This window comes from Ascaphus truei, chromosome 6 (assembly GCF_040206685.1).
Source record: "Ascaphus truei isolate aAscTru1 chromosome 6, aAscTru1.hap1, whole genome shotgun sequence".
NCBI lineage: Eukaryota > Metazoa > Chordata > Amphibia > Anura > Ascaphidae > Ascaphus > Ascaphus truei.
Window position 1 is genome coordinate 7,604,736 of NC_134488.1, and position 16,411 is coordinate 7,621,146.

The 16,411-nt window shown below is 43.2% G+C and overlaps 1 protein-coding gene across 7 annotated transcripts in view; it reads left to right on the forward strand.

Annotated features, from left to right (window-relative positions):
• APLP2 (amyloid beta precursor like protein 2) overlaps positions 1–16,411 on the forward strand; it is a 146,736-nt gene that overhangs the window by 92,440 nt on the left and 37,885 nt on the right. For all 7 annotated transcript variants that reach the window (XM_075603346.1, XM_075603348.1, XM_075603347.1 and 4 more), the window contains exons 2-3: positions 12,378–12,551; positions 13,801–13,930. In XM_075603346.1, coding sequence (XP_075459461.1) covers positions 12,378–12,551; positions 13,801–13,930 — 304 coding nt within the window. The remainder of the gene's footprint in view (positions 1–12,377; positions 12,552–13,800; positions 13,931–16,411) is intronic.

Sequence of the window (16,411 nt, forward strand, 5' to 3'; positions counted from 1 at the left end):
CAACTCTGGGATTAGTGAAGCCGAAGAGGACTAAAGATGCAAAGTTCTGTGGGGAAGTCACTAGATACAATTGGTGCACTGCTAGAGAGAGGGCAGGGCTCCAAAAGGGGTGTATCAAAACCTGTTTCAGAAGAGGAAGGGGATGTGACTTTGTAAATGTTTGCTATAGCAACAAAAAATGCTTGTTACATTATAATACATTAAAAATATCATTCATCTGTCCTCTTTGATTGTAGTTGGCAACTTTAACATGGTTTTAAACCACACTGAAGAAAGATCCTCTATCCCAAATCGCCCGCGAGGGGCTGTTTCTCAAAAGACGGAGAAACAATTTAAAGCCATCACTAAGGAAAATTCCCTGATGGATATTTGGAGAATCCAGCACCCGGGCCAAAAAGACTATACTTTTTATTCCGCACCACAGCAGTCATACTCTCGCATAGACTATTTCCTTGCTACCAAAACTTTACTGGAGGCCTCCTCAAATTCGGACATGGGCCCAATCACCTGGTCGGATCATGCCCCTATTACAATAACTCAACCCCATTTATAAAATCGACATCCCACACCTGGAAGCTTAATGACTCCCTATTGAACCACCCAGAAATAGGAAGGGAAATTAAAACAGCCCTCACAGAGTATTTCGCTCTCAACGAAGGCACAGTCACATCGCCGGCGGTTCAGTGGGAAGCCCATAAGGCAGCAATTAGAGTGACTTTTATCTCCATTGCATCCCACAGAAAGAAGGTCAAGGTGAAATTAAAAACAGATCTGACAAACAAAATTATTAAGCTGGAACAGCACAAAACCAACCCCTCGAAAAAGATTTACAAAACCTTGACCGCGGCAAGAAATGAACTAAAACAGACTCGGCTAGAGGAAGTAGAAAAAGCCCTCATCTGGACTAGCCAGAAATATTTTGACAAGGGCAATAAGGCCGACAGACTTTTGGCTAGCAATTTAAGAGGTATACAGAAACTATCACGGCGATCAAGAGTAAAATTGGTGAGATAATCTATAATGAAAAGAAAATAGCGGAGGAATTCACCGCATTTTATACTAAACTATATAACCTCAAAGTTCAAGACGGGAGTGCGGGGATCCCAGCTTCTGAATCTATCAAACTATTTATCTGACTGCCTCCTGCCGACGCTGATGGAGGAGGAAAATCTAATACTCAATACAAAAATTACTCAAACAGAACTGGCAGGTGCAATAAAGACATTAAAAATTTCCAAAGCCCTTGGCCCTGACAGCTTCTCCAATGTCTATTATAAAAGGTGTTTCCCGATCATATCTAGACACCTACTATGTCTATTTAACTCATTGATGGAGGGCAATCCAATCCCACCATCAATGACCCAAGCTAACCTCTCCATAATCCACAAAGAGGGCAGGGACCCGCTACTCTGTGGGAGTTATCGGCCAATCTCCCTATTAAACAACGACCTCAAATTATATAGTAAAATCCTAGCAAACAGATTGAACCCTTTTTTACCTAGATTAATACACAGCGACCAAGTGGGGTTTGTCTCAGGTAGGCAAGCCTCAGACAATACCCGTAAGATTATAAACATAGTTGATCATGCCCACCTCACAGCAACCAAGCGGTCCTGTTAAGTTTGGACGCGGAGAAGGCGTTCGATAGAATCGATTGGCTATTCCTTGATAAAGCAATGCAGAAATTCGGCTTCAAAGATACATATTTAGAGGGAGTCCGAGCACTATATTGCAGTCCCTCTGCGGTGGTTAACTCCCGGGTGGAGCCGCAAAGAAATTTGAAATAAAAAATGGAGCGAGACAGGGGTGCCCGTTGTCCCCTCTCATCTTCGCTCTAACAATCGAACCCCTAGCATCTAAAATACGAGACAATATAAACACACAGGGCGTACTAATTGGTGAAAAAAAACTACAAAGTCTGAATTATTTTCCGATGATATTATCCTAACATTAACGCAACCTCAGACTTCCCTTCCCAATCTTCATAAAGAGTTAGCGGAATTTGACAAAATATCAGGTTACAAAATTAATAGTGACAAATCAGAAGCCCTGAACATAAACCTGTCAACCAGAGATGCAATTACTGAAACTAAACTTCAATTATAGATGGAGCCCTTCATACATCAAATACTTGGGAGTACATGTATCAAGGAACTACCATTCCCTCTATCAAAATAACTACCCAACCCTCTTTAGGAAAATTAAAAAAGATCTGGATAAATGGGAAGGATACCAGATCTCATGGATCGGGAGAATGATTTCAGTTAAAATGAATATACTCCCCAGATTATTATATTTTTTTCAGATGCTCCCAGTCCATATCCCTGGTTCTGAACTAAAAAATATTCAAAACAAAATTTTTCACTTTATTTAGCAGGATAAGAAACCCAGAGTAGCAAGATCAGTTCTTTTGACGCCCAGAGCGAGACGAGGCTTGGGAGTCCCAGATGTCTCAAAATATTACCACGCAGCCCACAGGCGTTCATGTGGAACTCGGACCCAAACCAGCTATGTTGGCTAGCAATTGAATCTCAATATTCCAGAACGCCTTCTCTGCCAGCTTATCTTTGGTGTGGTGATAGAGGGACTGACATGGCGCCTAAATTTGAACAGGGAGCGATGAGACACGCATGGGAAATATGGCTAAAAGCTAAAACTAAATTCCAGCTCTCCTCCACCAACTCACAGCTCACTCCAATATTTAACAACCCTAAATTCCCTCCAGGGTGCGAAACTAAACAATTCGACCTATTCAAATCATTGGGGATCAGAGCGGTCGCCGACCTGTTCAGTGGTGGCAAGTTCCTGAGTTTCCAAGATTTACGCACCAAATTCAACGCACCTGCGCTAGATACATTCAAATTTCTCCAAATTCGGCACTTTTTACAAAAAATGTCCCCAACGTTGAAATTTCCCCCCCCTCACAAAATTTGAGAAGCTGTGCCAAGAAGGGGCACACCAAAAAGGTCTAATAACACAAATATATGCCGGAATGGAGAAGTCAGCGAACCCCACTGCACACGATTATATGCTTAAATGGGCAGCGGAATTGAACATGGTTATAGACAGAGAGGACTGGGAAGAAATATGGGACTCGGCCTCAGGAACTTCCATATCTACCACAGTGAAGGAAAACATATATAAAATAATGTATCACTGGTATCTTACGCCAGCGAGACTGAAACAAATATACCCTCTGGCCTCAGACTTATGCTGGAGAGGCTGTGGACAAAGAGGGGACATGGCCCATATCTGGTGGCTATGTCAAGAGATTCAGAAATTTTGGCTTATAATACAAGATTTAATAAAAGAGGTCACAGACCTCACAATTCCCATTGATCCACTGACCTTCCTATTGGGCAGACCAATAGAGGAAATTGATCGCCCAATATGGAAATTAATCTCCTTTATTCTCACAGCAGCGAGAGGCTCAGTTGCGTCCTCTTGGAAGAAGGTAACGCCCCCCACAAATCAAATGGTGAAGAAAAGACTCAATGAGGTCATGACAATGGAAACTCACGGCCTTCCTTAAGCGTTCGACGGAAAGTTTCTATAAAATTTGGGAGCCCTGGCTAACCCCAACCAATATATTCTTCACTAAGCAATGTGAACGCAGAAGAGCCTTGGGATATGGATGGGAGAGTCCTGTCGGTCGAGGGGTGGGAGGGCCAACTCACTTTCTCCCTTCCCCCTCTATTCCGCCGCACTCTTTTTCTCCCTTTCCAGGCCTCCGGACCATGATGGTCCTAGGGTCATCCCCTCAGGGGCTCTACCCCGACCCTTCTACTATTTGAACAAGTAAAATACTATTGTGTTAGGCCAGATATGTAATACGAAGTGAGGTAGAATGTGATGCTCCAAAAATTAGAAAGAGTTCCATCTGTAGCATATATTAAGCATAATAATCCAGATGACAATGGAGTGTCCAGAAGAAATGAATAAACTCACAATAGGGAGGGATATGTGTCTAGTGGTGTCCACTTTACAACCACAGATGTGACACATAAATGAACACCCAGCCAATATAAGTGAATCAAATAATAAAGTTGCACAGGGATATACATATATATATGACAGGGCACTGCGGCCCTTTACCTGTGTACTTCTGAGGACTCTCCAGACATCAGGGGCGTGCAGTACATCCAATAATAGATTCCAGTGGATAGCAGCAGAGGATGAAGAGCACAGCCAGGAACATCCAACTTCTAACTTGAAAATGAAGAAGGAAGAAAGCAACTTCAAAATAGCAATGAGGTCAGGTTTATTGCAGGCTAAAAAGACAATAAAAAGACCACACGAACGCACCTACGCATTTCGTGCAACAGCACTTTATCAAGATACACTTGATAAAGTGCTGTTGCACGAAATGCGTAGGTGCGTTCCTGTGGTCCTTTTTGTCTTTTTAGCCTGCAATAAACCTGACCTCATTGCTATTTTGGAGTTGCTTGCTTTCTTCCTTCTTCATTTTCAAGTTAGAAGTTGGATGTTCCTGGCTGTGCTCTTCATCCTCTGCTGCTATCCACCAGATATGTAATGTAATGTAATGTATTATGTAAACCTAAATATGCATAATAAAAACGTTAAAAAAAATATATATCATTCATTCATTTTATTTCTTTCATTCATTTTATTTCTTTTTAAACACACAAGGGAAATTGCTTGGTCTGCAGCTTTAAGTGGGATTTGAATTTCTTAACATATACTACAATGTGTAGCACCCTTATTCTTACACCAGTTTCTTACTGCTGGCATACTAGCCCCCCAATAACCCTGGGAATGTCATTAAAGGCAAGGTGTCTGGCCACAGTTACAATCTCCTGCAGTTGATCTATTTTGTAGGCTTTTCTGGCAGCGATGTTAGATTAGTGCTGACCCACCAGTGCCAGGCCCTTGATAATTTGCACAGACTCTTGCAATTGTTTCGTTTATAATTTTCAAAAGGTGTTGAATGTGTTAAATCCTGTGATTTAATGAACTTTTTTTGTGAGAATGGAAGTTGCCAGATTCATTTTTCAGACACCAAGTTGAGCCAAGGGGGTAAAACAAAGAAAGCATTGATAAACCATTTAAAAAAAAGCATTTTCTTTTAACAGCTGTGATCCTCTGTGAACTTTTCAGCTTTGATTCCCCACATCTTTCGCTGCCTCTTTTTTTTTATTTATTTATTTTTTTCGCCTGATCTATGTTGCCTGAGATTACGATCTGGGGAAATTCTGCTTTCAGGGTGCAGATGAATGATTAAGAAAATGGTTACATTAAGAAATCTATAAATCCACCAGTGTTCCCCCTCTGACTAGAAATGCAAAAGAGCGGCCAGGCTTTGCCAAGCAGTCAAACCTCAGACTGGATAATGTTTCATGGTTGAATGTATTCCAGGTATAACAAAGAAGCTGGGCTTTGTTTGGCTGTCTGCAGGGTGGGGCTGCTCGGTCTCTCTTTTAATACAGTGATTCCAGTATGTGCAGGTTCATCTACTCTTCAATCATGCCACGGATAAAGTGTGTGTGTAATACGGCAGGCATATGCTTATAGGGGACCATGTTAAAATGGACATGAAAGGTTACACTCTGCTTTAATTTGCCGGAATCCCTGGCCTATTGTATGCTAGGAGATGATGGTGAATAGCAGGGCTGCAGACCTGTCTGAGACATGTGAAGGTGCTCACAAGGGATATTTTTATTTGCTGAACATATATAAAACACCTTTACGATTTTGAGATTAGGGATTCTGATCAGGGATTTTTTTTTTTTAAAGCTGCAGACCAAGCAATATCCTACGTGTGGTGTGTTTTCTTTTTCTCCTTCTCTTCTCTGTACTATGAGAAAATACTTGTTTGTTTTATTTTTTTTACATTTTATTTTAAATTCAATGTAAATGGTTACTCTAGAAAAAAATGCTTGTTGCATGATGTAGCCAGGTCCCCTCTTACTTCTGCGCTGCGGGAGGGGGACGGCTATCGGGGCGCCCCGGTGGGAAGTGGCGGCGAGCAGGGAGAGGTTGCAGGGGCGCGCGGGTGCCGCCGGTGTGTGCGCACGTGTCAGGTAAGGTTTGGGGAGCTGCGGGTGCCCCTCCGCCCACCAGGATCACTGGAGCCCCGTCGAGGCTCCAAGTGCCGGGCGCCGCCATCTTGGACCAACACCTAATTAAAGAGAGGATTCCAAATTAGCCGGGATTTAGGCAGGGCCATGTTAACAACATTAGGGGCCCTCGGGCAAAGCAGTGCACCTGCCTACACTGTCGCTCCCAGCCTCCCACGCGCTCACCAGCAGCAGCAGGCACCGGACGTGCTGCACTGCTAGGCTGCGAGCGGTTGTGACGCGAGCCGGAGTGCCGGGCGGGGGGAGAGCGAGCCGGGGTGCCGGGCGGGGGGAGAGCGAGCTGGGGTGCCGGGCTGGGGGAGAGCGAGCTGGGGTGCCGGGCGGGGGGAGAGCGAGCTGGGGTGCCGGGCGGGGGGGAGAGCGAGCTGGGGTGCCGGGCGGGGGGAGAGCGAGCTGGGGTGCCGGGCGGGGGGGGAGAGCGAGCTGGGGTGCCGGGCGGGGGGAGAGCGAGCTGGGGTGCCGGGCGGGGGGAGAGCGAGCCCTCCTAGCTAGACTTAGAATGGAGATTTTTAGCATTGGTGGGCACGCATGGGCCTGGCACGTGGGGCCCCCCTATGCTGTGGGGCCCCCGGGCAACTGCGCAGCGTGCCCATACGTTAAGATGGCCCTGGATTTAGGGTGGTGTTCAGAAGTGCACAATTTTAACCGACCACAACATCAGTATTTACCCTAAATATAAAACGACAGTGCAATTTCACAGTGAAGTAAAGGAATTTATCAAAAAATGATTTTGCTTTAGTTCATCTTTTCCTATGTCTTGTATACATCCCTCAGTCACAACTTGCTTTGGGATTATCTTTAGCTGTGTGAATAATACATTATTCAGCTGAAACTACAATGTTCTTGCTTATGTAATGTTATAGCAAGCTGGTGTTGATATGTTGTATCATTTCCCACCCGCTCCGGTTCCTCACTTATATAAAACATTATCAGTGGCATCAGAAAGATTGCAAAAATGAACTGTTTCTGATGGTATTTGATCTATTCTTCATTTTGCTACCTCAACCGTTTCCGTGCTTGTAACAACGGGCAGCAGTACATCTCCAAGGGGCTGGAGAGATGGATAAGAATTCAAAGCTCGTTCTGCATAATAAAACCTATTGATCTGCATATTGTAGCTCCGTAGCAAGGTGTTTTTTTTAATACCTCTTGTGTGTGCGTTGAAGACTTTGTGTGTGTGTGTGTGTGTGTGTGTGTGACGGCGAGAACTGTCCGTGTGCTCTGAATAATCTCATTTTGGTATGTTTTCTGACTGAGACTAGCAGTTTTATTTAGTGTGGTTAATGTCACATTTAAATAAGTCTCGCTGCACATCTGTTTTAAAAGTAACTGGTAATTAGATCTTTTGAATTTTGTCATTTGCAAACCTATAAATAAGATAGAAGTGGCATAACGGCAATCCCTTTGGGATTCAAACCATGAGATTGTAAACTCTGAATGGGCCTGTAATAAGTGTACATTTGGTAATAAACTGTAAGAGTTGGTTTGCTTCCGAATGTCTGCACCCTCCTTTAGTATGTCCCATTTGCATACTACACTTTGTAAGGGCATATTTGCCCATATCATATTTGGTCTTTTTGTAAAAAAATAAGTACAAAAATTAGACATGAAGACTAGACAATAAGAGACAAATGCCCTAGGATAAAGACCAGCAGACCACCTTGTCCAGTTCGCATCCGAGATATCTTATCCAATGTAGTGTGACCTTGCGTTCAAAGAAGTCGCAAATGCATTTGCAATAAAGATGGCCCATCAAGGTTTTTGTGTCTCCAAAAATGTCTGTAGAGTACACTGTATAATATTTGGACTGGTTCTGAGCTATGCTACTGGAAAAATGTAAGTTGTTTGCGGAGTATGGGCATTCTTGATAAGTGTAGTAGTGCAAAGTTTTCAAAATCTCACATCTGTTCTTTACATCTTGCTTGGGAGTCGTCTATTAAAAGATATCACAATCTGGATAAAACCCATCAATTCAACTACTATACAATATTTTTCTTACTAAAAGCAATGGTACACACCATCTCCAACTCGTGTTTTTTCCTATTGTAATGCTCTGTTAGTCTGTCTCTCACATCTCCTCTTTGGCTGTGACTTCTGCAGCTTCTGATTTTTGGAGAGCAGTACGAGCTTACTGTTAATTCACCCACAGGGAGTTAACTCTGATCTGCTTCCTCAAGCTGCACTCTACAACCGGGGTGATCAACTCCAGTCCTCAAGCCCCCCATAACAGGTCAGATGTTCAGGATATCTCTTCAGCACAGGTGGCTCAATAATATGCTCAGACTTCGATGGTGCCTCTGAACCACCTGTGCTGAAGCTGGGATATCCTGACAACCTGACCTGTTGGTGGGGGAAAGGTGCTTGATGGCTGGAGTTGAGCACCCCTAGTCTGGAACACTATTGTTTGTCGGATATTTGATGCTCATTCATTTTTTGAGACCTGGTTTGGGGCACCCACAAAATCTATGCCAGGCCCACTCTGAAAAACAGATCATGTTGCCATCTACTGGCTCCTGCTGACACACTTGAATCATGGGCTCGCCTGCCTGCGTGGCTGAAAGTTTGTTTTGGAACAGCAGTCCCGAGTGTCTTGGGTGAGAGCCAAGCTGCAAACTAAACAAATATCCCAACCCATCCTGTTGCAGTGAGCCAGTCTGTTTGCACTACGGCTGTGTCCCTTAAGTGAGAGTGAAGGGTGGTATCTGGTTTTAAACCGAACTCTGCGGCTGAGCAAAAACAACGTTATGCATGTGTAATATGTCTGTACGTAGCGCTAACAATGTGAGCATCTTGGTATCTAGCAGAATACAGGCACCGGTTTTGATATACTGTGAAGCAGTCTTCCCGGTGCTTGGGAAGATTTCAGCTTTAAGTCAAAAGAGCTGGCCTTTTCCTGTCCAAGGAGAAGACTGATCAACGATATAGTGATGTTGGAGAGCAAGAAGGGTGATCTACCCTAGAAAATAAGCAAAAATACCATGTTCACTGAACATCAAAAGGACACCGGCATTGCTGGCTTTGTGATGTTCAATTAATGTCACCGGAGCACTAAACGGGTTAATGAAGTAAAATCTAGAGAGCAGCCTATACCTTTATCAGACGAATGACCTTGTTTTGCAAGGTTTTTATTTTGTTTTGCTCTATTCTGAAAAAGTTTTTCATGCTTGGGCTATGTAATTTGTAACCAAATTGACCTTTTGATTACAAAGTCAATCAGATAAAGTCCTACAGGTCTGGATGCCCTTCTGTACATATCCACATTCCAAGTAGCAGTTGGGATTACAGTGATATTTCACAATAGGGCTGTATAAAATGAGGCACGGAAGCATTGAGGCACTAAGGCTTGCCCTGGGTGGCACGAAATGTGTGGGATTTAAGTGGAACTGTAGCACACGTCCTGGCATTTGTAGTTTCTGATCACCGGATAACGCTTAGGCTGTGTGGGTGAGGGATTAGGGTGTTAAAATGATTTCAGTGCCATTCCACCCCCACGTGATACAGCTTACAAAGCACGTGGCTTGAAGACCAGCTTTCAGAAGCATGATTGTACTATAACATAGGTCAAGTCCTGACACTGATTTTAGCTCTAGGACAGCGTTTGTAGACTAAATGTTTAATAGTGTATTTGTAACTTGTATGATTTTTTTTTTTTTTAAAGCCTCCCTTAGGCATTTACCTGGTGCCGCCCTCTTCCAGCGCCGCGCCGTCCCGTTGCCATGGCAACATGGCACCGTGTGATATCACGTTGCCATGGCTGTGCGTGATGGGCGCATGTCGGCTGCGCGCGGGATGGGCCCCTCCAAATGTTGCTGCCTTACTCCCGGACCCTATGGGAAATTCGCCACTGTTTGTTTGTATCAATACACAATGAGTCTAGATTTATGTTGGGGTTGTAGCCTTTCAGGCAGAATTTAAGTGGTCGGTGTTTATCTCATAGATGGCCAAGGTAAAATGCCATTCATAATTTTCTTAACGTTTACAAATTGACAGTGCAAATAGTGAACAGATTAGTGACAATAATAGAGGATGTCAGCTGATGGTTGTTTTTGGCAAAAGGTGGGTACAGGTGCAGTTGCATAATAGTATGTGGCATATGCATTTCAGTAAAGGGGTTGAGGTACTGTACAAACTTTTGGACCATCAAGTGAAGCTTTGAGATGATACAATGATCTGTAAACAGAAGATGTATAGCCAAGGTTTTATTGTATTGATAGCGATATTTGGTGTTTTCTGAGTAAACGATGTTAAAAACGTAAATTCCTGCATTTTGCAAATAAAATGTTTATAAAAGTTGGTAACAATAAGTTTCTCCGTCTCTTCAGCTTTTGATATGTATACATTGGTCACTCTAACGAACTTCTGAGGATGTGGATAATTGAATCCTACCCTCCTGTCCAAATGGTCTGCACACCTTGGACATCCTCTGGGCTTTCATCCCCAGATGTCCTGCCAGACCTCCTGGCACACCTTGGTAGCCCGGGGGCCGATCCGAGCATTAGCTCTGAAAGTCCCAGCTCATTTCTGTGCACAAGCATGTTTAAAAATATCCTAAGTCTGTGGGTTATGGGAAATAGAATAAGAAGCAGCACAGTATTTCTTACTAGCCATATTCCCCACACACTCTACCAGGGGTCTCAAAGCCCAGTCCTCGGGGGCCACCAACAGGCCGGCTTTTATGGATGTCCCTGTCGAAGCGCAGATGGCTCAGTATTTGACTGAGCCAGTGATTGAGCCACCTGTGCTGAAACAGGGATATCCATAAAAGCCGGCCTGTTGGCGGCCCTTGAGAACTGAGTTTTGAGACCCCTGCTCTATATGATACTAAGGACTGGACTTTTAAGTCCCCTCACAATCTTGTAGCGGATTGGAGTACCCCCGGAACCCATATACCAGTTTTGGGTGACCTGGGCATTTACTGGATATCCCCATTAATCTAGGGACCGCTTGACTGACTGTTTCAGGGACACCTCACATCCCTATGCCCTGTTTACCTTTCTGGGTTGTGCTGAAGCAGGGAACTTAGTGGTGAGTCACGTCCTATACAGCTTCTGGGTGACCTGGTCATTTAAATGAGTATCCCCCTTAACCTAGGGACCTCTTGACTGTGTCAGGGACAAATACCATTCCTATGCCCCCTTTACCTTTGTGGTCTGTGCTGAAGCAGGAAACTTGGCAGTGTGTCGAATAACTGTTTTCAAGGGAGAATTTTGACCAGAGGTCCGTGCCTACATGTCCCCGGGAATCTGACTTGATTGCCGGATACATTTTTGGGGTGGCCAGCAACCATGGGCCCCTTCTATCTAGACACAATCCGACAACACTTATACCGTAAAATCCCCCCTGAAACTCTCACCCTGTGAATCTCCACTGATTAGCACTCCTGGAAAAGTAAAACACACATTCTTTATTGTTGCACAAGCACATACATTTCATATACAACAATGGGTCCAAGAGCTAACACTCTAAACACACAAATATGGTTCAGAGGTAACCAGCCAGGCATAATACCTTTTATTGATGGCCTGGTTACCCCTTCACCGTCACAATGTGCGATAACCTGGTGTATCGCAGACTTTGTGAATCGTATGAACTTATTGGCGTAGCTTTTCAATGCTGAAGAACATATTCTTCCCATTAATTTCAATGCAGCTGATCTTTTCATCCCACGGAAACGCATCACAGCAGATTGAATAAGAAACTTAATGGTTTTTCGAAATACAAACATGTTTTCAGTGATCTTTCTTTGGCAAATTGATAACTAAAAATACAAGCCTTCACGGCATGTCTGCTCACAGGCCAGTCCAGGAAAAGAAGGTTCTATTTCCATAGCAATTTGAACTTTTACCTCATTTATTTTGGGTGTATTGGTTTCTAAACTGGACTCGTGAGCTCAGAGGTTGTTGTTGTTGTACAAGGCAACGGGACTTCTTTAATTCCTTCAGACCAACTTTAGATGCAATCGCCCCAAATCAATCTGCTTTATCATGTCTGCTTACTGAGGAGCTTCCCCTTTCCTTATTGAATTTTCACTCTAGTCACAGAGCGACCATGGAGTATCACCCTGAATAAACATCTAAAATCTACTGTTGACCACATATTTAGAATGCCCATTGCCCCAATACCATTCTTAAATGTTTACAGACCATGCGCTTTTACATGTTCCACTAACGGACTTCAGAAGCCATTTTTTCTGCCTCACTAGGAATTGTATTGTATTGTATTGCCTTTCTATTGTCTCTAATTCACATTTAATGTTCTTCTTGTTCCTTCATCCAACAGGCACTGGCAGCTAATGCAGGACCAGGCTTTGCTGTGGCTGAGCCACAGGTTGCCATGTTTTGTGGCAAGTTAAACATGCATGTGAACATTCAGACTGGCAAATGGGAGCCTGACCCCACTGGGACCAAGAGCTGCTTTGGAACCAAGGAAGAAGTTCTTCAGTACTGTCAGGAGGTGAGCTGCCACGATAACCCTCTGCATTGTTATGGTGGTTGGGCTAACACAAACATCCAAAATCTGGAGATTCTTGAGCAAATATTTCAAGAAAACTAATGTCGCTTAAATGCTCATGTCTGTGACCAGAGGAATAGGAAAGCTAGTTGCAAACTAATTCTCAGTGTAATTGCTTGTGACTTTTATTGGAGCAAAGTGCAATCTATTTTCCCTGATTTCAGAGAGAGAGAAATACAAGTTCTGTAGCTTGCACCTATAACCTTTCACACCTTCTCTGAAAGCAGTTTCCTTTAGTAGTGAAGTTGAATTCAGAAAAGTTAACGGTCTTCATCCTGTGTCCATACAATCCGCAAAATGATAATGTTAAAATTAAAGAAAAATCAGGATACAAGAAAATAATCTCATGAATGGGAATCAAATGACGTTAAAGTGCTAAAGTCTAAATGTCATAAATAATAGATACTCACAAGATGCTGTAACATGAAGCACTGTAAACCAGTAGCTTCCAAGCCTCTGCGGTATGTAGTAATGGGACCATTGTGGGCAATAAGCGAAACACCCAAAATGAACTGAACACATGACAACGTTACCAATGCACAGATCTAAACATTTTGGTTGACATAGATGGACTAAAATGTCAGCCCAATGGCCTCTATAAGACCTTACACATGTTAGCACAATGTGCATGTTGGTCTGGAGACCTTTTATTTATTTTGTCAAATTACAATTTTGTATTTCACTACTCAAACCTTTATTGCAGTTCCTTTTTTTTTTTTTTTCCCCTTCCCCCCCCCCCCCACTCATCTTTTGTTTTTTATTGGAATATCAAATCAGGGGAGTATGGACATTTCATTATTACTAGATTAATTAAAGTTGCCTCAATATAAAGTTGGTGTAGGAGCTGTCTTTTTGCCACAATCACCCAGCCAACGTGAAAATTCATTACACATCACCTACTCAATAGGAAAGTTTCCTGCCACTTGGTATTCAGCCGTGAAACACACACTGTAGAGCTATTTACACACCTGTTGTCGAGATGTACAAATTACTTTGGCCAGCACCTCCGTGAAAAGATAGCTTTAAAATGCCAATAATGATTGTTGCTGATATCGTGTAAGTGACTTGCATTGTGGACTTAGTATGCACTCATGCTTACTCTTTTTCTCTCCATTTCTGATTGGACTAACGAAGTACTATATTTTTGGTAGCATTGTGTCCAACATCACCCCTTTCTGTTTTTCCTGCGTAGGTGTATCCAGAACTTCAGATCACTAACGTAGTGGAGGCGAACCAGCCAGTCAGTATTGACAACTGGTGCAAGAAGGGGAAGAAGCAATGCAAGGGACATTCCCACATTGTTGTGCCCTTCAAGTGTCTAGGTAATTAAATTCTTCCGCGGTTCACACACATTTTTGGGGCTGCCTTTTATATAGAATGTTTGGTAAGACCTTGAAATGGCAATTGTGTGCTGGTACAGATGCAGCGGCCGTTAAACATACATTTCACGATTTTGTATTCGTGGGCATACCCAGGGCGTGCTGCATGTTTCTTCAAACTTTCCCGCGTAAGACGCGTGTTTACTAGTGTATTCATCAGGTGTTGTCTTAAAATCTTAAGTAATTTGAAGATTAACGTGACGAGTTCATGCTGAATACTGTACATGGGAAAGAAGTCCTTTCTGAGGCTCCTTTGCCATACACAAACCCTCTAACTGTAGAAGATTACGGATGTGTTTTGCGGCATTCACGGCAGCGTTCACAGAAGTATAACGAGCGAATACCGCGTGAAATACAGCAGAATTTACAAACGGCTCCGTGAAATGTTCGGATAACGGCCGCTGCATCTGTATATTCTCCTTTTGTCAGCCCAAAACAACTGCCTAAATCTCTGCATTTTACATCCCGCAATATCCATTATTTCCTTTCATAGTATTTGATGTACACATTTCAGGCTACTATTCCAAAAGCTAGTAAAGGTTTAACTTAATGTTTAAAACAGGGTGTTGCTTCAGTGAGTACTCCTCATTTATTGTTTTTCTGCACAAATGTGATTTTGTACAGAACAAACTCAAAGCTCTGTTTGTTTGAGCTGCAGGTGGTAATCTCTGATGTTTGTTTTGAAAATGGGTGAGATCTTCTTGTGCAAGATGAAATCTGCCTCATAGGAAGTGCACTGAGAAAACAAATGTCCTAGAGCTGGCCCAGTATCATGTAACAAAACAAAGTTTGTATATTAATTTGTTAATATAGGTATAGTATTCTTATGTAAGGAATAGGCGCCATCATTTAACATAACAGAAAACTCAAACAAATTGGGTATTAGACATTCATATAGTTGGCTGAAATACACATGGTATTGTGGGTAAAAGGAACATTCTTTTGAGTAGTGACGGGTGTAATGCATCCATGGCATTGGATTAGTCTGAACTGAATGTGTGCATGAGACACATTTGAGTCATATCATGGAGCCATGTGCATTTTTGATGAATTTAGCATTCTGACTGAATATTATACACCAGCGTTTCCCAAATGGGGTTCCGCGGAACCCTGGAGTTCCGTGGAGCAGTCTCAGGGGTTCCCGCACATGGAGGGGCTGCCCGCACTCATTGTGCCGGATTTCCCCCTCAACCTTTCCTGAGCCCGCTGTCATGGTTGGTTGGAGAAAAGCAGTCTGTAGCTGCAATTTCTCCTACAGCCATTAGGTGGCGCTGTGCTGCACTGCTCATGCAGCACCTCCTTTGCCTTGCTGTATGCAGCATGATAAGGTGAGAGATTGAGTGTGTGAATGTGTAATGGGGAGAGGGGTGAGAGACGTGGGGAGGGGGTGAAAGACATGGAGAGGTGGGGGGGGGGGCGATGAAAAAGAAACATGGAGAGTTGGGGGGGGGGGGGGTGTAAGAGAAATATGGGGAGGAGGATGAAAGAGAAATGGGGAAGGAGGGTGAAAGAAATGGGGAGGGGGGTGAAAGAGAAATGGGGAAGGAGGGTGAAATAGACATGGGGAGGGGTTGATAGTGGGACATGGGGGTGAGAGACATAGTGAGGGTTAGGGGAGTCACTGGGGGAAGGGGAGAGAGACAGGTGAGGGAGACACTGATGAGGGGGAGAGACACTGGGGGGAAGGAGCGGTGGGTGTCTTTTAAAAATGTATTGGGGCAGTGGGGGTCTTTTAAAAATGATCTTGAATAATAAAAAATTTCGCCTGTGGTGCATTTTTTTTTCTTTTTTTTTTTTTTCATGTGCTATGCTAAAAATATTTAAGGAGTTCCATTTTGTTTTACAAAATATAAAATGGTTCCACGACAAAAAGTAATTGGGAAACAGTGTTCTACACCATGAGGGCGACTGTGAGATAAACCAAAGGCTAAGCCCTATAGTGCAAGTGTTCTTAAATGTTGCACTTCTAAGCCATAGGCCAAGACTAGATCCTTTATCCAGAATGAACCTGGTCATCTTCTCTAAAGGAAGTTTAACTTCATATTGAAGGCCATATGCTATGTTATCCACATAGCATAATGCTACATATCTAATGCAAGAATGAGACGAAACCCACAATGACCAAGGCAATAGTGGTCTGCTGTGGCACTAACACCATTTTCCTCTAAGACAGATATCATGTGGAAGGTAGGGAGAACATTGAAAACGCATACTTTTAATGGAGGAACTTGTGAGAAGAGGAAAGCTATCTAGAAAAGTGACTGACGAATTGTAATTTAATATTGATTGAAGATTAGGAAAAAGAAATGCAACAAAAAAAATGGAAACTGCCTATTTTAGTAAACCTTGGCCAGATTCAATTACACGTGTGATCATGGGAAGCCCAAGCAGCTTGCTCTCACAAATCTGCCTTTTATTGTAAGC